The following is a 26,559-nucleotide window of genomic DNA, read 5'->3' on the forward strand; positions in this document are numbered from 1 at the left end:
GAATTTTAATTTTCAAAATTGCAGCAACCCAATTTGGCCCTTAATCTGAGAAATACCCATACGCATTATGACAAAATGCAATGCATCTTTTGGGTTACATACTACATTCTCCTATACGTGCATGTCCAATTTCCAACTAAACTGTGTTATTTGGTCATTTTTTATGTCACATTATGATATTTAATAAAAGTTAAAGCCTTCATTAAATTTAGAGTCTCCCACTTTTTACAAGTTCAACAAAGATGTGAATAGTTTGTACTTGAATAGTCTGAAACTAGTACAGCAGTGGGAATACTAATGATATTTTACATGATAGAAACATGCGAATCATCAACTTAAAAAGAACATAAGAAAATGATTGGAAAAAAGCACACAGACATCTGAATGGCTACGGCACCAGTACCACAAACTGACACATTTTATTTTAAGTCAATACAAAAAAATGATGCATGTTGTTGTGCGCATTTTCTCTCCACCCTGTGTGACTTTCACCATCCTGTACAAACCACAGTTTACAATCAGTGCAGTGCTTTTTACATAAACACCACATTTGTGGCATCGCTTTGATTAGGAGGAGTTACCCAAATCGCATTAAAAGTTCATTTGTCCGCCATTTGTTTGTTTGAAGATGTGAACGCAAGGAGCGGCGAAAGCCCCTGACGTGCCATGCTAACATTTGTTTACTCGTGAGGAAAATGCACAAACACTACTTTCGGCACTTGCTTCCATCACTGCCATCATTAGGTGTTTTTTTGTTTGGAGTAGAGGGATTTTGTTTGAGTCACAAGCAGAGCACAGAAACAAACAGGCGATGTTGTTGTCTTTGTCATCAACCAAGTAACTCCTTGGTTTTAGTTGCCAGCTGTTTGTCAATGTCTGTCACGTAACCGTCTGCCATTTGTTGAACCTGGAGATATTCGAGATAAACAAAAAAGCTGATCAAAAGAAAGCTTACAGTAATTATTTTATTCCAGCTGCACTTACTTTTCTGAATCAAAGGCCAAATGGTTTTATTAATTGATATAGTTTTTATTTCTTAAAGATGCCATTGTGATTTGTCTGATATGTGATTTTGTACATTCAACCAATTTACCCAAGACAATTTTCTATCACTGGTTGATAGACAAAGTTTTTGAATGAGAAATGTAGATGGGTTTTGGTTATACATACGTTTATAGTAATGACCTAAAAATAAGTTTTTGCAAAAGCTTTAAGTACCGGAGAACTAGAAGTCGTGATCGACTTCCATGTTGTGATGCATTTCTTAGTGAAACAGAATATCACAAGAGGAAAATAGTGGGCGTGCATTGTGAATTGATTGGATATAGAACAGTAGGCATACGCACAACCGGCGGAACGTCATAGAATATCTATGAACGAGTTCACACCCACTTTTGGGGAAAACAAACTAGACCTCCCACAGACCTCCACACAAAACAGCGGAACGAAGCAACGCTCGCACACAGCCGGCAGACGCAAACAACTTAAGAAATCACTCGGATTAAACATGTCAAGTTATTATATGTCCACCATGCCCGCAATAGAGCGCGAAAGATACATCAACAGACCCAGTCTTGGCAATTTAGAACATGCCCCTTTCACTCTCCCAGCGTCAAACCTGTGCAACAACGCTAACCAGTGATTGCTGGAAATATCGCTAAGCCAGTTAGTTGTATGGCTGGATGGAACAGTGCACTCAGTACTCTAAGTATAAAGACATTATATATAAATACTAAGTTATTTTTAAATACGAAGTAAAATCATTCACTGGCTTCCCTGTTGACTCAATGAGGTACGAGTAAATGTCCGGGTAAGACACTTCTGGCCACTGGGTAGCGTTGTTACACACATTTGACGCTGGGAGAATGTTTTTATATTGACCAAATTAAATGTGTTAATGTATCTTCCGCGCTCTATTAAAGGCATGGTGGACAGATAATTACTCGACATTTTTAATCTGAGTGATTTCTAACGTTATTTACACCTGCCGGCTGTGTACGAACGTTGCTTTGTTCCGCTATTTTGTATGGAAGTCTATGGGAAGTCTAGTTTGTTTTCCCCCAAAACAAACGAAATTGACAGTCAAGTTCCCGGATGTGTTGGTAGTCCGTATTCTATTCAGAAATGGAACTAACAGCAGACTGACAGCTGGAGGGGGCGGAGTTAAAGGATGCTTCCGCCCATCAGAAAATGATAGCCACAAAAGGGCAGAAGTATTTTTTCAGCATTTGATTCAAGTTTATGGGGGCACATGAATTTTAAACAAAAAATAATGACTTACACTGATTATTTGTTTTTATTACAGGGCTCGTTGGAATGTTTGATTCTGATTGGCCAGTCACGACATTTGCAGGTTTGTTATGCATGTAAGAGACAATGTAGGATGTTATCGCAGAAATAAGCCCCCACAGTGTAATACAACCGGCTGCCTGTACATTATCTTTAACGAATGCAGACCTTCCGCGTGGAAAATGCGTTTACTTTCAGATTTAAGATAAGACAAGATGTTCAAATATCATGAACACGCTATTTGGTTTAATCATTTGTAAATACAATGTTATATTATGTTACTAAAAGACATTTTTATATTTAACTTTTGTGTAAAATTAAACTGCACCTTTCAAAATGATTTGCAGCATACAGGTTATTGTGTGCTATAAGTTTTAACTTCAAATCTAATCGACGTGCAAAACTATGGCATCATCCGTATCACCTGTTTTTCTATCAAGCGGATGGTGTCTTCAGAGACGCCTTCTTTGGACTTCTTCACTTGATTGACGGCGTTGGCGCGGACTCTCCTCAGTGACTCTTTGGCCTTGTTGCCAAACTGCTTGGCCAGTTTCGCCAGATTCTCCCTGTGTTCTCGAGTCACCCTTGGATTCAAAAATATGGTTTAAGTAGCTATTACATGACTCATTTCAGTTCATAATAATATTAATAACAGGATTCTCTCATTTAGTATGTGCTTTTTGGGTATGTGTCATTTAAAGCACACCCGGTCGTCTACGTTAAGAGTAAAGTGCAGTCTAGACAAGTTATTTACTGCAAAATAACAAAGCTGACAGATTTGTTTATGACACGGCTGCAAGAGGTAAACAGCTACGAGCTGGATAGCACCTCTGTTTTAGACAAAACTAAACAAAAAAGTTTGACAATCAACGAACGGTTGTTCTCATCCAATTTCCGAAAGGTGTAGAAGTTTCTCCATCTTATAATTGGCATTTTGCTGCAAGCCATTTGCAAACAGTCCAAGTGTAGTGTCTGTTTACTACAAACAATGTTCATAATTACTGATTCCAAGCCAATCAAGCCTCCTGCGCTCTTTAGAAATGCAAATGCATGCGAGGAGGCTGCGCTGATTACGGACGAGACGTTCGGCCTCTCCGCGCGAGCTGCCAGACAAGCACCTGCTGCTGGAGCTGCCGCGCAGATTCGTAATCAAAGAGTTTTGTGATTCGTTGAATGAAAGCTGTGCGGCGAGACTATTTGGCTTGGCAGGAGAAGACAGCGGAGGTCAGAGATTCAAAACCACTGTGGAGTTTCTGGATTTCTTATGTTATGTAGAGTAAACCGAGAATGGATCGTGAAAAATGACGATACAAAGCTTTGTCAAACATTAAAACAAACACAATGGTCATTTTAGATATAGAAGAAGGAACACAGATAAAAAGAAAAAAGATTTTTATATTATTTCGCCAAGCTTAAGTAATGTTTACAATTAGGGCTGAATAATATTGAAAAAAATCCAATACGTGATAACTTGCTATAAAGTGCGATAATGACAAAGCTTTTAAGTCTGTAAAAATAAATAATAATAATAATAATAATAATAATAATAATAATAATAATAAATATATAAATATATAAATATATATATATAAATATATATATATATATATATATATATATATATATATATATATATATATATATATATATATATATATATATATATATATATATATATATATATAAAACTAAAATTATATAACAAAAAAAACATGTTTCCCATTATTTTTGGGAAAACAAAGCATTACTCTGCTATCCGCACCTAAAACTTTGACTATACATAACATTTTAAAGTATTAACCATTCAATTACTGCAAACCATTGCGGTATGCATATTGCTATATTGTCATTTCAATATGTCTTGCAGCTCTATTCACCATGTTAGTCTGCTATGTGGTTGCTAAGGTAGCTCAAAAGGTAGCGCACAGCTTAGCTGCACAAAAGGACATGGGTTCGATACCCAGGGGACATACATGTTGTAGAAAAATGTATAGCTAGAATGCACGTGAGTCGCATGGTGGAAAGTGCCTGCCAATTGCACAAATGAAGATGAAATAAACGAAAAGGCTGCTCCAGGGTTCCCACACCTTAGTCAACTTAAAATTCAAGGACCTTTCAAGAACTCTCTAGGTCCAATACCGTCAATTTAAAGAACTAAATGTGGGAATAAATTTCAAGGGAGAGCAAGGTTACATCGTGTTACCTTTTAAGATATATTCTTAGTTCCCTTTAGAGGGAACTCGCGTTGCGTCACTGCGGTGACACTTTGGGGACGCCTCCAAGGGGTAAGTGCGTCTGAATGAGTGTATCAAATTCAACCAATAGTGAGGCGTATTGACGAAGACAGGGTGAAGCGGGAGCCAGTAAGTATATCGTTATCTGAAATATTGCCAAAGACGGCGTTACAGGGACGCAGAAAGTATGGCAAGGGAGACGCAGCATCTCGTTCCCTTCTCAGGGAACAACAGTTACATACGTAACCCGAGACGTTTTCATGTGTCAAAGACAACTATGCAAAAAAGCATTTTGGTATGAATCAACATTCGCATACATAGGATATAAGCATTTAAAGCGAACAGTTTAGCACGTGTGCTTAAAGGTGGAAAAGAGGAAGTTTGTTTAATAAGTGTTTACAATATTACTTGAAACTGTCTTTACTAAATGATAAAAGACTATTTATTAGGTGCATTGAAAGTAATACAATTAATATATGTCATCTGTTCATAAGGTAGGGCCTTAAATACATCAGTCAATCGTTTACGCAATCATCGCAATCATCATTGGCCCTCTGGCTTGTCAATCACTGCCATTACGTTCCTTGTGAGAGACGTGCACGCTCCAGTAACTTTACACGAGTGACGCATGCGCATAGTGCATGAAACTCCGTCTTGAGTTTCGGTTTGTTTTCATCGTCGCTCCTGCTTTTCTCCTCGAATTTGCATCATGAAAGAGAAGAAACCCGATGGAGGACGTAAAAGAAAGACTTTTTAAGTCACAGAGAAGAGGAGAAAATTGTCAGAATAACGTAATCTAACCAGAGTCGTTCTTTGAGAAAAAATTAAACACGGGAGAGCAAAGAAGGAACAGAGAGGTGACAAGACACACGCACAGTTCGCAAAAATTCTCCTCTACAGGTAACAGTGATTATTCTTTCTTTGTGTAATAATTATTGTTGTACTGTTATTCAGGTATATCGACGTTGTTCTTGTACTGTAGTTGTAAGGCAGTGACTAGTCTGCTACATGCTAGTTGAAATGGGAGTAGGTAGCGTCGACTGATCTAACGTCTTATGTGTTTATTATCATATCATTTCACATAATTAATCCACTGACGCGACACAGCATATGCCGGTGGTAAACAAACACTCGTGTTCAAATACTCGTGCACGACTTTTGGAAGGCGTTCCCTAGAAATGAGCTGTGAAGGAGGGGGGCTGTTCTTACGCATGCGCTTATTTAAAAAACTCAGTAACGGTCTTTGGATTCTCAGTCGGCAGAAACATCCTCTTTTGCGCCTTTAAAAAGTCTAGAATTTTTATGATATTATCCTACACTACACAGGGAATAATATGGATTTTTTTTCCAAGAAAACTTTTTGCATAAAATAGATTCAAGCACTTTCAATGACCTGTATCTATGTATGTATACTTTCAAAAATTTCCCCCCAAATTCACAAACTTTCAAGGATTTCAAGGACCCGTGGGAACCCTGGTGCTCGCAGTGGTTTTTGGTGCACTGCTGTATGGTTACTAGGATGTCTTGTGGTTGCTTATTGGCTTAAGTCAAAAGAGCCCACATCTAAGTATCTATGACATATTTTTGTCAATTCTGTAATGTAAATATACATTATGTTTAATAAGTTACCAACTTGTTATGCTGACTATCCAATTATTTATAAAAACAATATAAAATGTTTTTCATATTCAAAAGATCTGCATATAGTTGCATGTTAAAAGCTTAATACTCTGTCAGAGCCAATGTCATAGTTAGTAGCTCCGACATATGGCGCAGATGCATTTTCGGGTTCGAATCCCGGCTCAAGGTCCTCTGCCAATCCCGTACCTCCTCTCCAGCCTGTACTTTCCTGTCCCCTTCTTATATACCGTCTGTAACTCTAAAAAAATCTGGTTTTGGGGTTTGTTTATTTTTCTAATTCCATGTAAAAGCAATGGTAATACTATTGCTTGCCTTAGTAATAAGCCACAACAAAGACATTTAACAGACATCAGCACCGCACAGACAAACAGGAAGGGAAACAGCCAGTCATAGTGTGAGCTATAGAAAGACGGGAACTCAGGAGAAAATAAACAGAGCAGTGTAGAAAGTGACGTTAAAAAGAAAGGTGAGAGTGGTCATAGGGACTAAGGCCCTGGGCGGTAAAACACTCACTTGGGAATAGGCACCCTGATGATGGTGCCCTCAACCTCCGGATTCAGTCCCATGCTGCTCTCTTGTAAGGCACGGGTGACGGCTGCTGTAGCCTGAGGACACAAACACACACACACATAAACATCTGAGCTAATGACAGCCAGCTGGACTTGTGGTACCTGCTGCAACCCCTCGAACACCCTTTGTATCTCTACAACCCTCATATCTCACTAGACCACCCTTCTCCTCTCGGCGGAGTACCCCGGCCCCAGGCCCCTTTGATCCAAAAGGAGCTAGGCAGCATCTCTCAATGATGGAGCTCCAGAGAGAAGGCCAGTGGATTGGGGAGGTGGGGCGGTTGGAGTGCGTGATGTAGGAAGCGCCGCCGGGCACTGTCAGCAACGGGTCCCTTGGGATGGAGCTGAGAGGTTGCAGCGCGGGGCGGTGACCCACCGTGACCCTGTGTCGGGGGTTTCTGCCTGTTCACCTCATAACCTATTACAACTCCTGTGGGCAGATTAGCCTCAGAATACACTCTGAACTTGTGTGCAGGCAGTGTAGCATGTATACATCATGGGGAGTTAGGTTTTAAGGATAACGATGTTGGATTTGTTTAGAATGAAAAACTGGCACTTACAACACCACATATTCTGCCCATTTCTTATCTTACACAAGATACAGAAACAGACGTTTTTTGAGTACAAATGATAACGTTGTCAAAACAATCCCAATTCATACAGATCCGTGGAAACAACTAAAAATGCTTTATTATGCATGTCTTAAAGGGATAGTTCACTCAAAAATAAAAAACAATGTCACCAATGACCCACCCTCATGTCGTTTGAAACTCGTAGGACCTCTGTTCATCTTCCAAACACATTTTAAGATGTTTTATATTTAGTTCGAGAGCTTGTTTACCCTTCATTGAAAATCTACGTACGGTATACTGACCATGTCCAGAAAGGTAATAAAAACATCATCAAAGTAGTCCATGTGACATCAGTGGGTCAGTTAGAATGTGTTGAAGCATTGAAAATACAGCTTCTCGCCTGGTCTGTTACCCCCTTTACGTGTTGGACCTTCATCTGGTAATTTTCTTTAATTAATTAATTAATTGTGTTCTTACAAATTGTAATGTTGTGTAATGGGCACATGACATTCAGATTAAACAAATACAATTTAACTTATTTGTTAGTGTTTTGTGTTTTATTTAGATTCTTTAATTTTAAAATGATTTACTTACATCTTATGATTTAATTGTAATTGATTAATTTCTCATCAACTCACAAACTCCCTGCAACCTCCCCTTAAACCACCAGGGGTTCGTAAACCCCCAGTTTGGGAAACCATGATGTAAAAGGTGCATTGCGATGATGCAGGTGTCTGTTTTTCATTGCGATGATGCAGATAAGCAAACTTAATGGAAAACACCACAGTTTTCAATATTTTACTATGTTCTTACCTCAACTTAGATGAATTAATACATACCCATCTTTTTTTAATGCGTGCACTTTTAATCTTTGTACAGTGCGTCGTGAATGTGTTAGCATTTAGCCTAGCCCCATTCATTCTATTGGCTCCAAACAAAAGTTTTATTTTGTGCCACCATACTTACTCGTGTAACTACTCATGTAACAGTCTTTAAATAGGGAAAACATGGAAGTGTTTGGTGGCTTCTAAATTCATCCCTGTTTGGAGACTGAATGAATGGGGCTAGGCTAAATGCTAACACATTCACGATGTGCTGTACAAAGATTAAAAGTGCACACATTGAAAAAAGATGGGTTTGAGGTAAGAACAAAGTAAAATATTGAAAAACGGTGGTGTTTTCCTTTAAGACTCTTTATGTAAACGCATGCACAGATTCCAGAAAATCACTGGCAGTGTGAATTGACCAAAATTAAATGATCCCGGGACACATCCGTGCATTTTCCAGAATCTGTGTGTAAAAAAGGGCTTAAGCAAGAACTGTTAAGTACAGATTTCTGTAAGATGCATGTTAATGAGCACATTCCCCTAATCTTAAATTCATCTCCGATAGACTCCACATTTCCACGTACAGCCTGACTGGGTGACTCATGCAGCCATTCTGTGTGCAACATTCTGTGTGTAATGTTCATCCATCATTACATACCAGTTTTACGGTAAAACCTGCACTGTTCTGGGTAATATGTATATCAAAAACGTACTTGTGATTAAAAAGCTAGGGTTCAAAGTCTGCTCGGTGAGCTAAAAAAACACTTTTGTAATGATCGCGGATCCCACACAGGCACACGGGGAGGGAAAACTAATGACTGCCGTCTGCACCACAACACACAACAGCCACTGGTGTTTCTCAACCAGGCCGGACCTTCTCTGGCCCTTTAATGAATGACTGGAAAACAATGGCCTCTCCTTTGAAAGCGTGTAATGGATTAGAATAATCACCAAGCTGTTTGCTTTCGGTCCGGGCCAGTCACCTCTGTGTTGTCTTTTGCGGGCCCGTTAGGTAATGGCCAGTTTTCCTGACACCCTAAACCGTTGCATTTGGCCTTATAGTTATCAGAGCATGAAAACTGACCCGTTAATACTGTTAAATACTGTCTTGTTTTGTATCAAGTTAATATAGAAGTGATGAATAGTTAGGAAAATCCATCTGTAATTGGTTAATTGTTACATCAATAACTTGAACACGTGTCGACCCAGCCGTCATTAACCATAGGGGAAGTTACAGGAATAGTTCACCCAAACATGAAAATATGAAAGGAAATTCTTTAAATAATCAGCTTTTCTGGCATGCGGGTTGGGAACGACATGAGGGTGAGGAAATGGGTAAAATTTTGGAGATAACTCTGGATATATGGATATGCTCCCAGGATGGATGAAGAAAGTAGATAGCCAAGATTCAGACCCTCAAGGAAACCAGAGCCTTTGGCATAAAGTGGACATAGGCCATGAGACGAGCGCATTAATCTCATTAGGTTTATCTGAACATCAGGCAGCAAGACCCATATATATGAGAGTGTGAGAGTGGTGATGGGAGAGATGTGAGAGAAAAAACAGAAAGACATAAAGAAAGAGATGGAGATATCACACATTAACCCAGGTCTGAGTTCCAGAGGGCACTTTGCGGTCATTTCCTGGCCTCTGACAGCTAACCACAGACTCTTGGCCTACATTTCAATCGTTCTCCAAGAACAAAGGGCTTCCCCCTACAATCAATCAATTTCTCTGAAATTCTCAGGCTGGAAAGAGTCCATCACACTCAGGTTTCAGCGGCAGAAATAGGGTTTTGGGTGTGTGTGCGCTTGACTTTGCGTGCAACAGTGTCGGTCTGGTGTGAGGTTCTTCTACAAAATGACGCGTGGCCTTGTGCCTTACCTCTGGAAAGCTGGTCATGTTGACCACAAGGAGCTGTGGAGACTTCATGGATATCTGGCCCAGCTGGTTGAGGGGAAACTTGCCATCGTTTGTGGTGACTGTAATGTGGTCCAATGCACCTGAACACATAGGAACACAATCCTTTGTTAATACCACAGGGGTTCTGCAAAATCAAAAGTTTGGCCAAAATAGAAACACGCTAGTCCAAGAACTGAAACCAAAATTTATTTAAAATTAGCTTTTGTTTGGAATGACTAAACAAACTATGAAGAATGCAGCGCTGTACATTTTTAATTGAACCGGTCTATTATTGTCATATGTAATATTTGTGACCCTGCCTGTGAAATTCAGGCTAAAGTCTCATGATCTATTTATAAGATTAGGAGCATTTAATATTTTAATTCTTTCACTGATTTCACATTGATATCTTTGACATGACCTTACTTAGTCAAGGTTATATTTTCACAGAATGTCCTTTACAGTATGGAGGATGATTTTATGTAGAAACAGTAAATCACAAAAAAAAGACTTTAGATGGGTTTTCACATATCTCTGATAATCACATGAACAATACGCACACTAACTGATAGGGCTGTAACGGTTAATTGTGCAAATGCGCGTTTTCTCAATGAATGAATTTCAATATATTACGGTGAAATCCCGGCACATCCAAAAGCCAGAGGGCGCTCTCATGCAAAAAACTCTAATTGTGCCACAGAAGAAGTACCATTACAAAAAAACTCTATTCCAGGAAATGTCTAGAAAAATATTTATATCGCCGTTCTTCGAATTGTTTCAGGTATTTTCATGATAATAAAGAATATTTTGAATGATTTTGTTTAACGAGTGCTTTTTTAAATGCACGTTATAAACGACCCAGACTCATGATTTTAGATTGATAAGGACCTCTTACTGACCAAAACAGCCTTGGAATTCAGAATGGATTTCAGACAGGTATTTGTAATGGGACACGTGATTTATTGTCACAGCCCTATTGATCAGTTTACATCGTCAGTCAAACAGATCTTGGACAGTTTCCACAAGGCCAGGTAAACAAAACCTCTTTTTGTCAATATTTTGTTCATTTGGATGATAATTCATTTGAGTAAAATGTTAGTGTAGCTGCATCTGGTACTATAGGCAACTAAGACAGACCACATAAGAACAAAGCACTGAATGAGCAAGCAGCCAAAAGCCGTCAGACGAGATTGTGAGACTATATACCCCAATAAGTCATGTTTAAATGCTGTTTTCATAACTCTTAAGCATCTGAAATAAGTTGTTCTGAAACTTAAACGGATCTCAGTTAAGAGAAACGACCGGTCCTGGCACAGACGCCACTCTGCTGTGCATGCGCGCATGCTCTGTTCTGATTGGGTTCAGCTGAAGGCGGGAGGCACGTGCTGTTTTTTGTTTCCCATGTAATTGGTAAAGAGCAGCTTGCGTGGTGTCTCCTGCATCTGCCACTGGCTGTAGCTAGCGAAGTTAAAGGAGTTAGACGCAACACGGGGGCGTGGCAGCATCGACGATTCCATTTTTTAATTCGAAGTTCAAGGTTGTGACTTCGTTTTGATCAAATCGTTCATCAGGTGTGTTACATCAGGTGGTGACATCAAAAAACATTCTGGGAGGGGGTCCCCGTTTGAATGCAAAATACAATTTCACCACTAGATGGGGGTAAACCCTACTTACTGTCCCTTGCATGCTTACAATATTAAACAATGAGCAATTAGCCAACAGGCTAATAACAAAACATTTTTATGTACACATTGTGCTGCTCTTATCTCAAAATTTGGTCATAGCCAGGTCCAATCTAATTTTAACAATCCATAATTTCTGACATTTTATCCTGTGGAAATTTGTTAATTGATATATTTTCTATGTTTTGATGCAACATCCCGGTACAAAACAATATGTTTAAAGCACACACTGGACTTTCTTTCCTCATAGCCTCGGTTTGGATAACATGGAAGCGGACTGAACAGGGCATATAGTTCAGTGGTAGATCATTGTGTCAGCAGCGCAAAACGTCATGGTTCGAATCCACAGAGAGCAAACATGCTGATAAAAAATGTATAGCTTGTAATTCACTGTAAGTCACTTTGGATAAAAGCATCGCCAAATGTGTAATTGTTATTGTTATATCTTAATTTAATGCTTGTGATTCATTTAAATTAATCCATTTCAGCATTTCATTCATTCATTCGATTTTCTTTTTACACTTTTCTTATGACCATTTAATCTTAATTTATTGACAAACCTATTGTCGTTGTTGAAAGTCATTTGATATCAACTCAATAAACATGTGCTAGAATGCCAGTTTGTTCTGACATTACGATAAAAACATGATGGCCTCACTAAATGTTTTCCTGCATTTTGCATCATTTCCTAATGCATGACATGTTGCAAAAAAGCAGCTGTCTTGACTCACGATACATCTTTCTCTCTTTGAGGGATAAAAGCAACTCACCTCTACCCTCACTCTCCACAAAGAGCATCCGAATGTTTCACCAGCATGTCTCCCTCCCTCATCTGCCTTACCTCACATAGCAATGCTCATGTCTTCCTCACTTCCCCTCTTCTGTCCTATCATACTTTACAGCACACATCTGAGAGAGTGAATCATTTTTTCTGCACTTTGATCTTTCAAGATACGAGAGAACCTGCATGCGCCTTTTTGCTTAGAGACAACACTCAAGAATTAGACATTCTCCACATACAGCAAAACCAGAATATATTTTATTTACATTGCTTGAATACAGTTACTTTAAATAAAAAAAATCTAAGTAAGTGGATTTCATTTTAAAGCTGTAATTGTGCGACTTTTTTGGTTAAAAATAAACAAAACTGTGCCAAATCCCAATGGTAAGCTCAAAATTATTTCGAATATGAGCTGTTGCATACGATTTGATGTCATTTGACTTCACGTAAAGACCCATGTAAAAATAAAGTGCATAGAGTAACCTGCAGTTTTATGCTTTAAACAGAGATGGCGATATAGAGGCAAAATGAGTCGGAATACGCACAGTGTAATTTTGAGCTACAGGTGAAAAAACGGAAAAATGTCATAGATTTTGAGGTTTTCACAAAAATAAGTTCATTAAGCCCTCGTCTAGCGATCCTAATGCTCCAAATAGTAATTACACATCTAAAATGATCTTTATTTGTAGGTTTTCTGAGAGGCGAACCATCCTAAATCTTTCCTTTGCTTTAATTATCTATGAAAGATTGCCATTTATATAAATCATCACAATGCTGATATACGGCGGGGAAATTAAGTATTTGACACATCAGCATTTTTATCAGTAAGGGGATTTCTAAGTGGGCTATTGACACAAAATTTCCACCAGATGTAGCCATCAAACTAAACATTGAGTTCATACAAAGAAATCAGATCATTTAAGTATAGAAGTTGAGTCATAATAAATAAAGTGAAATGACACAGGGAATAAGTATTGACACTTTGTAGAAAAGCCTTTGTTGGTGATTACAGCTTCTAGACACCTCTTGTATGGAGAGACCAGTTGTATGCATTGCTCAAGAGTGATTCTTTCCCATTCTTCCACATAAAGGGTCATTAAATCTTGAAGGTTCATTGGGCCTCTTTTATGAACTCTGATCTTCAGTTCTCTCCATAGATTTTCTATGGGATTTAGGTAAGGTGACTGACCGGGCCATTTAAGCAACTTGATTTTCTTTCTTTGAAACTGTTTCCTTGGGCTTGTGTTTGTTCACCCTATTTTTATTTTCAGCATTCTGGTAGATGGCAGCAGATTTTTACCCAGAATGTCCCGGTACATTTCTTCATTCACCCTGCCTTCAATAATACGAAATCTGCCAGTACCCCTTGCTGAAAAGCAGCCCCAAACTATGATGCTTCCACCCCTAAACTTAACTGTTGGTTTGGTGTTCTTGGGGTGGTGGGCAGTGCCATTTCTTCTCCAAACATTGTGTGTAGAATGACTGCCAAAAAGTTATATTTTGCTTTCATCTGACCATACTATAGTCTCCCAATAATCCACAGGCTTCTCCAAATGCTATTTTGCAAACTTTAACCGAGCCTCAACATGTTTTTTGTTCAGCAATGGAGTCTTGCATGGTGAGCGTGCATGGTTGCCATGGTGGTTCAGGGCATTGCTTATAGTTTTCTTTGAAGCAACAGTACCTGCTGATGCAAGGTCTTCCTGAAGTTCTGCCCGAGTGGTTTATGGCTCTTGGAGAACTCTCCTGATTATTCTTTGAACTCCTCGGACAGGGATTTTAACTGGGGCATCTGATCGTGGCCAGTTTATGGTGAAGTGATGCTCTTTCCATTTCCGGATAATGGCCCCCACAGTGCTCACAGGAACATTCAGCATTCTGGAAATGTGCCTATAACCATTCCCATCAAAATGCTTTTCAACAATAAGATTACGAAGATTTTGATAGAGTTCTTTGCTTTTACCCATCATGAAGTCTTTCCTGTGTTCCTCCTGGGTAATGAGAAGCCTTTAAAGGCCATCAATTAGGAAACAAGCAGCTGATAACAATTAGTACTGATAGGGGGCAGGGTATCTCTCTCAATACTGACAGATTTCAGGCAATCTCCTGGCTTTCTATGCCATTTTGCACCTTGTTCTCTTCATGTGTTCAATACTTATTCCCTGTATCATTTCACTATATTTATTATGACTCAACTTGTATACTTAAATGTTCTGATTTCTTTGTATTGAATTCAATATTTGGCTTGATTGCTACATCTGGTGGAAATTTTGTGTCAATATCCCACTTAGAAATCCCTTTACTGATAAAAATGCTGATGTGTCAAATACGTATTTTCCCCACTGTAAATGATTCTGCATTGCTGCATAAAAAGACAAAAATCGATAAAAAAATAAATTCATATTAATGCACACTTTTACTGTAGGAGAAATACAGGACATTCATTATATATTAGGCATTATACAACAGTTGCAAAGCACTTGCGTCTGGATGTTTTGGTTTTAAAAGGAACATGCAGGAATGAAAAAATAAAGTGCAAGACTTAAAAGAGTTAATAACAGCAATAAATTTAGGGTCCAAATTAATGTTGAATGAGTTATTAAGAGCAATAAGACACATAAACGATATTATATTAGATTCTTGGATTACAATAGATCTTAATTCTGTCTGTCGCAATATTACTCAAACAATTAAAGAAAGAAAAAGCTTAACATATTTTTCCTATAGATCTTGGTTTTGACTTGGTATGTGGCAAACTTTAAACTCGCCATGAAACTGAAGTGGTGACTTCTTATTTTCCCCATGGTGAGGTATATCAGAGTGAAACAGCTTCTTACATGAAAAAAGGTAGGGCTGGACTTGAATTCGTTCATCGAGAATTAATTGAATTGTTGGAAGTTGACTCATGTTGCTATTTGCTACCCTGCCTACCTGCCATATCAACAGTAAAGAGAGATCGTTTCGAGGAGGGGAGGAGATTTGTGTTTTTGATAAAAGATTATGAGGGCACATGATTTTTTTAAATATTAAAGCTTACAGATAACCAAAAAATTACAGTTTTTCATTTAAATTTCATTGTGACGTAAAGTGTTTCCCAAACCAGTCCTACATGGCACCACTCCCAGGATGATTTAGGTATCTCCTTATGTGAAACACCTGATTCAACTCATCGGCTTTCTCCCAGAATGTCTCCCCAATTAATACACCAACAAGCTAATGAGTTAAATTAGGTGTTTTATATGGACGGTTTCATTGGACGCACGTGCGGTGACACGATTACGCGTCTGAGTGGAACTTTACTTCCAGTCTCTGTTTGTTTAATGGTTTGACTGGTGTCTAAACTGAATTCTGGAACAAATATATTGTCGAAAATAACAAATGTTTTGATTTCCTGACGTGGGAAGACGTAAATCATGCATTACCGCTATTTGAAAGGAAGTTTGGTAGCTGATCTGTAGTTAAGATTGTATACATTATATAAGACACATTTTACATAGTACCGTTAGCTCAGTGTAGTTTTTGATACGCTTTAGCTATGATTTGAACTAAGGTAATCTACTTGTTGTTTATTTCGCCTGTTATCAGAAATAAACCACTCTAAAAGGACTTTATTATTGATTCTTTGCGGAGTTTACCGGAATTACGTGTGTTCCACAAATGACGTTTGTTTATGTTGCTGAAACTGTATATAGGAAGACATCAAAAACATATTGGGAGGGGTGGCACGTAGGACTGAACTATGAAACACTCCTTTAAGGTATAGTTGCGGTAATTTTGTTTTGGAACCTTAAAACTAGATTTTTCTCAAAATTGACTTTGCTATCAACTTTAAACAGGTGTAGCTGTCATTTTTTTTGTCAGATTCCAACAATCATAATTGTTTTGATGCCTTTTTAATAGAGAACGTGAAAAAACAATAACAAATTTGTGAAAATGTGCTGATCGCAACTCAATTTGCCAGCAGGGGTCACATATTAACACTAATCTCAAGACATCACATTACAGATGATATACAATTTTCAACCAACCCTTTATCCAGTCATAAGCAAAAGTTCAGTGTTTGACTGAGTCTGAGCTCGGAGTGCAAATGTTTGGCCCTGGAACCCATTTCAGCTTGTGTGTTCATGCATACGTGTGTTACCTGGAAGCGTTAACATCTGCTAACGCTTCCATGAAACATATTGCTGTTTCCTCCACTAACAAAACCTTCAACAGGGAAGCTATTAGCCAAATGGGCTCTTCCTGGTCATGGTACTACCTGTTGCCCTCTCCAATTCAAGTACCTAAAGGTTACTCTGTATACAGAAATGAAGCTGGCGTGATGCAAATATCACTTGCATGCAGAAGAAAAGTCCAATGACGGCGGTTTGAGGCCCCTGTTGGAAACACATTAGAGGAATTATCCTTAGGAAGCCGAGGCCTCTTCTTCAGATGAGGTGTTTGGCAAAATACAAATGGGCCAGTGAAGCGATGTTCTCCGATGGCAGATTCATCTGGAACAGGAGAAGGTACGTCTGCAAAGATCCAAGTCCAAATGCGCTATCCTATACAGCGGTCAGACCGACAGCCTTTAATCCCTGTGCAATGTGCCCAGACACCGGGTCACCACATTAATCCCTTCCCAACCTCTTTTCCTTGGCCAAGGTGATTCTCCTGTCCTTCATAATAAACTCACCACTTAATAAAACCCAGATGATTCAATCAATTGCTCAAAGCAAGACGTCACTGACCTGAGTCATTGCATGGATAGAGCCGGATGTCCAAGCTGGACCCGATGTCTATAATACCTAGAGAAAGCCATCCATTACCTTCCCCAATCATCTAAATGGCACTTCCTTTGCTGGCGCAAGACCCCATGGATTTAAAATCTGCCATCTGTGCTCATGAGATCATGGGCCTATCGATGGAAAAGATGTGAAAAGGTACATACAGCAACTACAGGTAGGGGACAGTAAAGCCATGCTAACCAGCCAAACCTTGAACTTTTAAATAAAATGGTGCTAGCCACTATCCAGCCAAGCAGTCAGGGTTTGACATGTTGGGATGCTATGCTAATGGACAGCTTTTTCAAGGTATTATAGACCCAAATGGCCTACCACCGTGTTTTTAGAGACTGGGCTGTAGTAAACAGAGTTGACCTGTATGTACTTAAAGGAAGTAGGGTCAGAAACAGTTTAAGTGACCCCACCTTGTGGAACAATGGTCATGTGCAGAACAAGTGCAAATGTGGATGAACGAGGTAACAAAACACAACACCTCTCTAGCCTCATGCAAACTCACTCAACATTATTAAGTTCCTTTTAATTCAATGCAAGACATCAAGACATGCTGAAGCAGGTTTGATGTCAAAAATGGTAAATGCATTTTTGGAGCAGTATATAGGGCCGAGCAATTATTAAGGAAAATTTGAAGAGTTTGGTTCCAAAACGCAATAAATCCATTTTGACTAATTAAAACGCAATAAATAAATTTTTTCTGTACCAAGAAAGTGACTAGATAAAACTCACTATTTCCGGTTACAAACTTTCACATAGCACCTTTAGATTATAATAACATTAAAATTTCAAATCCATAATTACATTTTCAAAGATTTATTATAAAAACTGATTATTTTTTCCACAAAATGCAATAAATCCATGACATTTTACGCTCTATCTATGATTAAGGTAATCTACTTGTTGTTTATTTTGCCTGTTATCAGAAATGAATGACTCTAAAAGGACTTTGTTATTGATTTTTTGCGGAGTTTACAGGACATTACGTGTGTTCCACGAAAGACATTTGTTTATGTTGCTGAAACCGTACATAGGGCCACATCAAAAACATATTGGGAGGGGTGGCACGTAAGACTGAACTGGGGAACACATTACAGACGATATACAATTTTCAACCAAACCTTTATCTTTATTTTGTTTTTGTTTGTTTGTTGATCACGAAGTACAAAGTAGATGAGGAAAACTAGGATTCTGTGTAAATTCAAAGCACCGCCATTGTTGTTTACAATGCATGAAATGGTGCGCTGTGATTTGTTGAGCGGATTTATTGTATTCTTCAGAGAAGGAGGACTGGCGTTTTTCACAGTTTGAAAAAAAATGGAGAAAAGATGACAGAATAACACGGCGGATATCGGATTTTGCGTAAAATTAATAATTTATTTTTTAATACTGACCAGATCCAATACTGATTTTGGCAGTAACTATTTCTTTTTAATGGTGTTTATCGCATTTTGGAACCAAACTCTTAAGTTTTGCTGACATAAAAGAACTTTAAATATTTTAATTTTAGTTTTAATTTATTACGTTTTCAATTCAAACATCACGTTTTCTAAATAATATGTCATTATACTACTTGATCCTCAAAAACAAATGTGGACGCTTGTGATTTCAGGCAGAGATTCCACTCAATATAGGAGGCATGAAGCTTCAGTGTCTAGAGAGCATTTGATTGGACAGCACATGTTCATACAGGAGTATGTTGACCAGGAGAGGTATTATAATTTGTTCCAATTCGCATACATCGACGCCTTTGTACTTGTTCAAATCAAATGGAGTATACTTTGCATGGCTGTGCATTCAACTGTGAGAATATGCTTGCGAAGTATATTTGGGCTTTGGAACAGTTGTTTAGGCAATTTTAAGTTGTTTACTTTAAAATAATGTGTGACAACTGAAACAACAACGATATTTACAACAAGAAAGTAAAGGAGTAAATATCTTCAGGACATTCAAGTATATTTATTTGTTTAACACTTTTGGGTCATTTTGAAGCTTGAAGGGCTTTCTGTTAACTATGGGAGCAGATGGTGAATGGGGTAGTCAACATCTACTCCCACAAACCGAAAACAACACTTTTTAAGTGGGCATTAGGGTTCAAACATCAAACAAGGGTGATTAAATAATGACATAATGAGTTAATTTTTTTGGTAAATTATGCCTTTAAATATTTTACTCTACTTAATGCTTGCATTAAACATTTTGAATCCACTTGCCAACAACACCATTTTGATCAAAATAATATAGTGACTATTTTATTTTAAGTTGCAATTATGTATATGCATTAGTGCTGCCTCACGATTAGTCAGGACTAATCATTTGCAAAATAAAAGTATTTGTTTGCATAATATAAATGGGTGTACTGTGTATAATAATTATGTATAAATACACACACACACACACACACACACACACACACACACACACACACACACACACACACACACAAACACATGTACATAATTAAGAAACATTTGCATGTGTATATACATGTTTATATTTATATATAATTTATATTATATATATAAATATTAATATTTATTATATAATTTTTTTCTTCTTCTTAAAATTATACATGTATGTGTGTGTATTTATAAACACATAATTATTATACACATTACACACACATATATTATGTCACAAAAACTTTTATTCTGTAAATGCATTGCAAATTTCTGACCTGGTGAGGTGCGAATGCTGAGATTACGACTGAAGTCATCTTTTAGGGCAGCCAGGACGGCGGTCATATCTTCCTTCACCTCTTCCAGACTGATAATATCCTCCACCAACGCCGCATTGATGTTCACTTTGCCTGTCTGTGCTTTTGCCTTCACTGACATCAAAAAGTAACAAGAAAGAAGAAACATTAATGTCTTCATCGTTGATAGCTTCAAAAGGAGAGGGATGGAGATGGACTGTGACCAGCATGCTGGCTGATTGTCTTAGCAATTACAAATGAAAGCAGGATTTGAAGGCCAGACAGGAATTTCTTTCCCTTCATATGGGCTCAAAACTCACTTGAGCGAACCTAAACAAGCACTACTACAGAAAACAAATATAATATCCATCCCACCCCTATGATAGAAGTCCTTTGTTGTGGCTATGTGAAGGAAAATTAGCCGTGGTGCTTGCCTTTACTCTTCTTTGTGGCGTAATGGCGAACATAATTCGGTAGAATCACAGCACGGCTTGCAGGGGGCGTGGATGGGACTGCTTTGTGGGCCACAAAGGGGGTCCTCACGACGGCAGGCAGAAGTCTGCACATAACTGGCCGCAGGAGGTTCAGGTGACTCAATGCCATGTCTGAAAAATAGAGAGAAAACTATTTAATAGAGAGATTTAACTTTGTGATCCAAGTGATACTCTGTGGATAAACCGGAGGAAAAGCACAATATTCAAATGTTCACCTGTTGTGATTCAGTGTTACCACCACCAGGGGGTGACTCAAAAATCTAAAAAAGCCTGTACAAGAGAACCAGACACATAGGAAAGAGAAAACACAAATCAGATCTGTTTAATATTTTAAATGGTTTCACTTTTACGTACAGTCTGCAATGAGATTAAATGAAAAAATGTAGACTTTTGGCTTTTCATATTTGTCTTCTGGGAAAGAGGAATCTCACACGTGTCTCCCAAACTGTGTATAGACTTGCTTAATTCCATTAAGTCTTCAGAGGAATGAAAGAGCAACCGCTCAGCCATAACATTTTTCTTGTAGGAGCACCAATTTTACCAAAACAGTCCAAATGACCTCAACCCTTTGTTTATACATTCTGTACTCTGTCATTGTCCAGTACAAACACCTGTGAGGGGAAGTCCATATAATCTATCCATCCATCTAAAGTACCACAAATGTCCATATGAAGAAAAATATGTGGCATATGCACTTGTGGTTGGTTGCCAGGGCCTTTCTGTGCGGTTGCTAAGGAGTGTTTTTCGCATGTTTGTTATATAGTTGTTGTCGCTACAGTGTTCTAGATGGTTGCTTAGCCCGGTTGAAAGATCCCACACTTAAGTCTCTCCAAATTCTTTCCCTGCCTGTTTTATCATCAACCAGAATAAAACTGTATTTTTTGATCGCCTATAAAAGTAAGCCTGGAGTATAGTCTGTTTTACATGTATGCAAGCGTTTGCGCATGGTGAGACGCACAGCCTTGCAAAGTATAAATTTTGACATTTATGTGTACACAGATGTTCGACTCATGCAACAAACTGCAATTCATTTCTTGGTCTACATACTACATTCTCCTGTAGGCGCATCTGTGACCTACACGTACAATGTACACTTACCTAAAGGATTATTAGGAACACCATACTAATACTCTGTTTGACCCCCTTTTGCCTTCAGAACTGCCTTAATTCTACGTGGCATTGATTCAACAAAGTGCTGAAACCATTTTTTAGAAATGTTGGCCCATATTGATAGGATAGCATCTTGAAGTTGATGGAGATTTGTGGGATGCACATCCAGGGCACGAAGCTCCCGTTTCACCACATCCCAAAGATGCTCTATTGGGTTGAGATCTGGTGACTGTGGGGGCCATTTTAGTACAGTGAACTCATTGTCATGTTCAAGAAACCAATTTGAAATGATTCGAGCTTTGTGACATGGTGCATTATTCTGCTGGAAGTAGCCATCAGAGGATGGGTACATGGTGGTCATAAAGGGATGGACATGGTCAGAAACAATGCTCAGGTAGGCTGTGGCATTTAAACAATGCCCAATTGGCACTAAGGGGCCTAATAAACATCCCCCACACCATTACACCACCACCACCAGCCTGCACAGTGGTAACAAGGCATGATGGATCCATGTTCTCATTCTGTTTACGCCAAATTCTGACTATACCATCTGAATGTCTCAACAGAAATCGAGACTCATCAGACCAGGCAACATTTTTTCCAGTCTTCAACTTTCCAATTTTGGTGAGCTTGTGAAAATTCTAGCCTCTTTTTCCTATTTGTAGTAGAGATGAGTGGTACCCGATGGGGTCTTCTGCTGTTGTAGGCCGTCCGCCTCAAGGTTGTGCGTGTTGTGGCTTCACGAATGCTTTGCTGCATACCTCGGTTGTAACAAGTGGTTATTTCAGTCAAAGTTGCTCTTCTATCAGCTTGAATCAGTCGGCCCATTCTACTCAGACCTCTAGCATCAACACGGCATTTTCTCCCCACACGACTGGTACATACTGGATGTTTTTCCCTTTTCACACCATTCTTTGTAAACACTAGAAATGGTTGTGCGTGAAAATCACAGTAACTGAGCAGACTGTGAAATACTCAGACTGGCCCGTCTGACACCAACAACCATGCCACGCTCAAAATTGCTTAAATCACCTTTCTGTCCCATTCTGACATTCAGTTTGAAGTTCAGGAGATTGTCTTTACCAGGACCACACCCCTAAATGCATTTAAGCAAGTGCCATGTGATTGGTTGATTAGATAATTGTATGTATGAGAAATTGAACAGGTGTTTCTAATAATCCTTTAGGTGAGTGTATGCAAGGTACATACTTTACATGCGCACTCTTCTGATGATAAAAAATGCTTTTTTATCTGATGATAAAAAAAGATTTCCAAAGGGGCCTCAAGATGACTTAAAATTCGAAAGATAAATGTATTTTTTACTATTGGACATTGGCAGATTGTTTAAAAAACAGTCAATGATCATGACAGATTAAATCCTGCAAACGGGGCATCAGAACTCATAGTGTGTGTTTATTTTAAATTTGGGGACAATAACAACATAATTGCAATTTGTTTGATCTGCACGTCTAGAATTTCAGAACATAGAAGTAAAAAAACAATATATAAACCCATAATTTTTCTTTTTGCTATTTTTTTGGGTTGTGGTTTTGTTGTTGTTTATCAGCGAAAGATGTGGAGCACAGCGCTTGTCTGCAGGTGTTCTGAAATAACCTACAGTAGCTCACGGGCTTCTCGCTCGCCTGTCATTGCTTCATTGTTACGTCTAGGTGTGAGGTATCCGTCTAGTCAAAATACAGGCCTGCTTGTTGTTCCTCAAACGACGGCAAGAGAAACAAGTTTGGCCTTCGTATTATTACAGTTGCCGTGCTCTACCGTGATAGAGATAACTGAACGGCACGGGTCTGCCAGCAGCCGCTGCAAAAAAAATCCCCGAAACGCGCACGAGCTGTGATTTTTATCAGGCCTCGATGATGCATGTTCAATGGAGGCCGCAGCTGTTACGGTTAAACGCAGATCAAAATATAAAGCGTGACTCTTCATGTTGTTCTTGGGAGAGGGGAGTTGTCCAACGCAGGTGTTTTTGTCCACAGGGTGTGGATGGAGGGGAGGTAAAGGTGGGTTTTTGTGGGGAAGTCAAGCAGAAAAACCGTTGCACAGGTGGTCTGCGCATTTCAATGCGCTGCAGTTTGATTTATACCGCTGGGAATAAAAGTGGTTGGCAAACCCTCTTAAGTGAGCTCACCGCTTGAAAGAAATGTTTACAGTGAGAACTGTTAAAGTCCTTACTGTAAAAACTAAGACCGTGTTGCATATCGGCGCTGGTTGTGTAATGTAAACCAACCTGAGGTTGGATTTTATGATGCATTGGGAAATGCATTATACCAGGGCAGTGCATAGAAGAGGCTGGCTCGAAAATTACGTTGTGCATAAGGCTTCTGAATTCATCATGCTAACACATTATCCAAAATCATCATTATAGGTTGAGTGTAAACAGTGTGGCCAAAATACAGCTCAGTCTGACACAGCAACCCTGGCATGAGCTTGCAAGTGTTCAAGAAGGCATGAGTCTGGCTGCGTCCAACTACCCACACTTGTGGTCTTTGCACTTGACTACTTACATGACATATTTCCTGTATTTTGCTGTAAGTGTTCTAGTGGTCGTGAAGATCCCAAGCGTGCATGTTGAATTATTCAGCCGATGGGACACACTTAGCAAGTGTAAAATGTCAAACCAGGTAGTGGCAGCAATTTGCACCAAAACGTATTAGTTTTTTAATTTAGGCTACTTAAAATAAAGTTTTAAACACTCTAAAATTAACATTTGCTGAACTTAAAGATTATTATCTACATCTAAAACTTTCAAGGCAGAATTCTTTACACCTGTAAAAAAATCTTAATTTTGAACATGTAGCTTTATTAACTCTTTTCCTGCCAGCTTTTTTTTTTAAGTTGCCAGCCAATGCCAGCATTTTTCATGATTTTCACAAAAGTTTAATGCCTTGCAGAAAATGTTCTTCTTAAAATATATAAACATACAATATATCAAATGAAAGAACAGACCCTCTGCTTTAAAAAAATAACTTTTCATCTTACCATCATTAGTTCTCTTTTTTATCACCTCTCAAATATGGGGCGGTTTCTTCAAAAACACCAAATTTTGAGGAAAAAGCTGAAATAATTCAATTTTTTGTAAATGACTTTTAATAGAGATCAAAACATGGAATCTGACTTTTCCATGTTTAAGTGCTATAATCTGCACTATCCAACCACAGGACTGCCATTTAGTGCAGAGATCAGCTCATTTACATTTATAAGGACACACCCAAAAACAGCACATCTTTGCTCACACCTACAAAGTGTAAATTTAAAAATGCATACACTTCACAAGTTCACATACGTACTCTGGGGACACCAAAGAGTTATTTTACATCTTAAAAAAGTCTTGTGACTTTAAGACTTAGGGCCCTATTTTAACTATCTAAGCGCATTGTCTAAATCACATGGCGCATAGTCTAAATGGGGGTGGCCACTTTTGATAATTTAACTACTGGAAATATGATTTGTGTGATGAGCGCATGGTCGAAAAGGGTTGTTCATATTCTCCTAATGAGTAATGGGTGTGTTTTGGGCGTAACATGCAATAAACCAATGAGAGTCTTATCTCTCATCCCCTTTAAAAGCCAGTTGCGCTAGCGCTATGTCTAATCCCTATTTAGATGACGGACTTTGTAAACTGAAAAACTAAGCGGAGGAAGAAGACCCCAATTCAATCCTTTAATCTTTCATATTTAAAAGCGTTTTTGTGCTGCTGCGCATTCATGTATGTGATAAGCAAACCCGCATTGTCATCCCGTTTATAGGCGCATACTAAATACTAAAGCACTCTTTAAATAACAAAAAACATAATGCGGCATTGACTTTAGACCAGGTTTTTGTTGGTCAATGGTAGTCTATTTTAGTTGCCTCAAAATAGCAACGTGCCAACAATGCGCCTGAACACACCTCGTTTTCAGACCAGAACGCCCATGGGCGCAAAATTGGGCGCAAATACATTTGGAATTTAAACAACGTGGCGCTAAACGTGAAAATGATCATTGCGTCGGGTTGAAAACTAGCAAAAGACACTTGCGCCGCGCGCATTGCGCTGGGTGTATGACAGAGCCCATAGTGCGCAAGACTGTCTTTACTGACCAAGAATGCAAGTGAGGGTATTAATTTGGACACAGCCTTTGTTGCAAGTGGTATAATAATTACATCCTATTAGTCATATTACCAACCAATAATATACTATAGCAACACATTGTAGCTAAGCAGAACAAGTGGGCAACCAAACAAGACCTTACAAACATCCAAGCAACAAGCCAGGCTACCTTAGCAACGCCTTAGCAACCATCCTTACAAACTCTTCTGGTTAAATCTGCTTTTCTGCTAGTTGACGCTAGTGGCAGAAATATCTTCATGTTAAAATTAATTTTATAAATGTTTGTAATTTTAACTATTCAGATTTACTTTTAATCCTTCTGTGTATACCCAGAGGATTTATTCATTTTGCATTTAAATCTCTAGCTAATGCTTCAAACGGTGGTTAAAATAAGTTGTTATGTTAACACGTGAGTCATCCTTTACAGTTAATGTAAATAAGGTTGCCAAGCATTACACATAAAATATACAAACTAAAGGAATACTCAGTCTCTATGATATTTTTCAGCATAGACAAACAGTCTATAAGCATACACGACAAATGTATTCCAAGCAACTGTCATGTTAAAGAAACAGGTTTTGCCACTGAACTGAAATCAGCACCATACATGCTAGACAACATAATCAATAATTCGCCACAAAACAAACAAAAACTGACAATGCAGTGAATAAAAAATAAATATAAAACACTGTCCAATATAACCGTACACATTTAAATCCAGATACTTACTTTATTCATGTAGAAAAGTGTATTTTAGCAGGTATGTATTGCAGTCTCTCACACACGCAGCCCAAGGACACATGTCATGATCACGTTGTAGCGTGCTACGTCATCATAACAGGCTGGGAACGTCACTCTGGGGCGCCTTTGTTGATGTTATGAA

The 26,559-nt window shown here is 38.6% G+C and overlaps 1 protein-coding gene across 2 annotated transcripts; it reads right to left on the minus strand.

Annotated features, from left to right (window-relative positions):
* Window positions 1–385: 385 nt before the first annotated feature.
* On the minus strand, window positions 386–26,545 carry mrrf (mitochondrial ribosome recycling factor). 2 transcript variants are annotated; one of them, XM_055209029.2, is made up of 8 exons: window positions 26,406–26,529; window positions 20,677–20,731; window positions 20,402–20,572; window positions 19,950–20,102; window positions 10,017–10,135; window positions 6,678–6,769; window positions 2,714–2,873; window positions 386–907 (listed from the first exon to the last, which is right to left on the minus strand). In XM_055209029.2, exons 3-8 carry the CDS (start codon window positions 20,568–20,570, stop codon window positions 830–832), a joined length of 771 nt encoding a protein of 256 aa, XP_055065004.1. In that variant the 5' UTR covers window positions 20,571–20,572; window positions 20,677–20,731; window positions 26,406–26,529; the 3' UTR covers window positions 386–829. The 2 variants fall into 2 exon arrangements, with proteins under 2 accessions (XP_055065004.1, XP_055065003.1); XM_055209028.2 differs by lacking the exon at window positions 20,677–20,731 and having other exon boundaries at window positions 26,406–26,545.
* Between the last annotated feature and the right edge of the window lie 14 nt (window positions 26,546–26,559).

Source organism: Misgurnus anguillicaudatus, chromosome 12 (genome assembly GCF_027580225.2).
Source record: "Misgurnus anguillicaudatus chromosome 12, ASM2758022v2, whole genome shotgun sequence".
NCBI lineage: Eukaryota > Metazoa > Chordata > Actinopteri > Cypriniformes > Cobitidae > Misgurnus > Misgurnus anguillicaudatus.

Bases quoted from the DNA above. Each gene is read 5' to 3' on its own strand.
- mrrf (XM_055209028.2), bottom strand. From the start codon at position 20,570: ATGGCATTGAGTCACCTGAACCTCCTGCGGCCAGTTATGTGCAGACTT. The intron at 10,136-19,949 runs GTCAGAAATTTG...CTATGTGTTCAG, and splicing joins CAGCATTCGCACCTCACCAG to GTGCATTGGACCACATTACA. The intron at 908-2,713 runs GTGATACGGATG...GAATATCTCCAG, and splicing joins TCCGCTTGATAGAAAAACAG to GTTCAACAAATGGCAGACGG.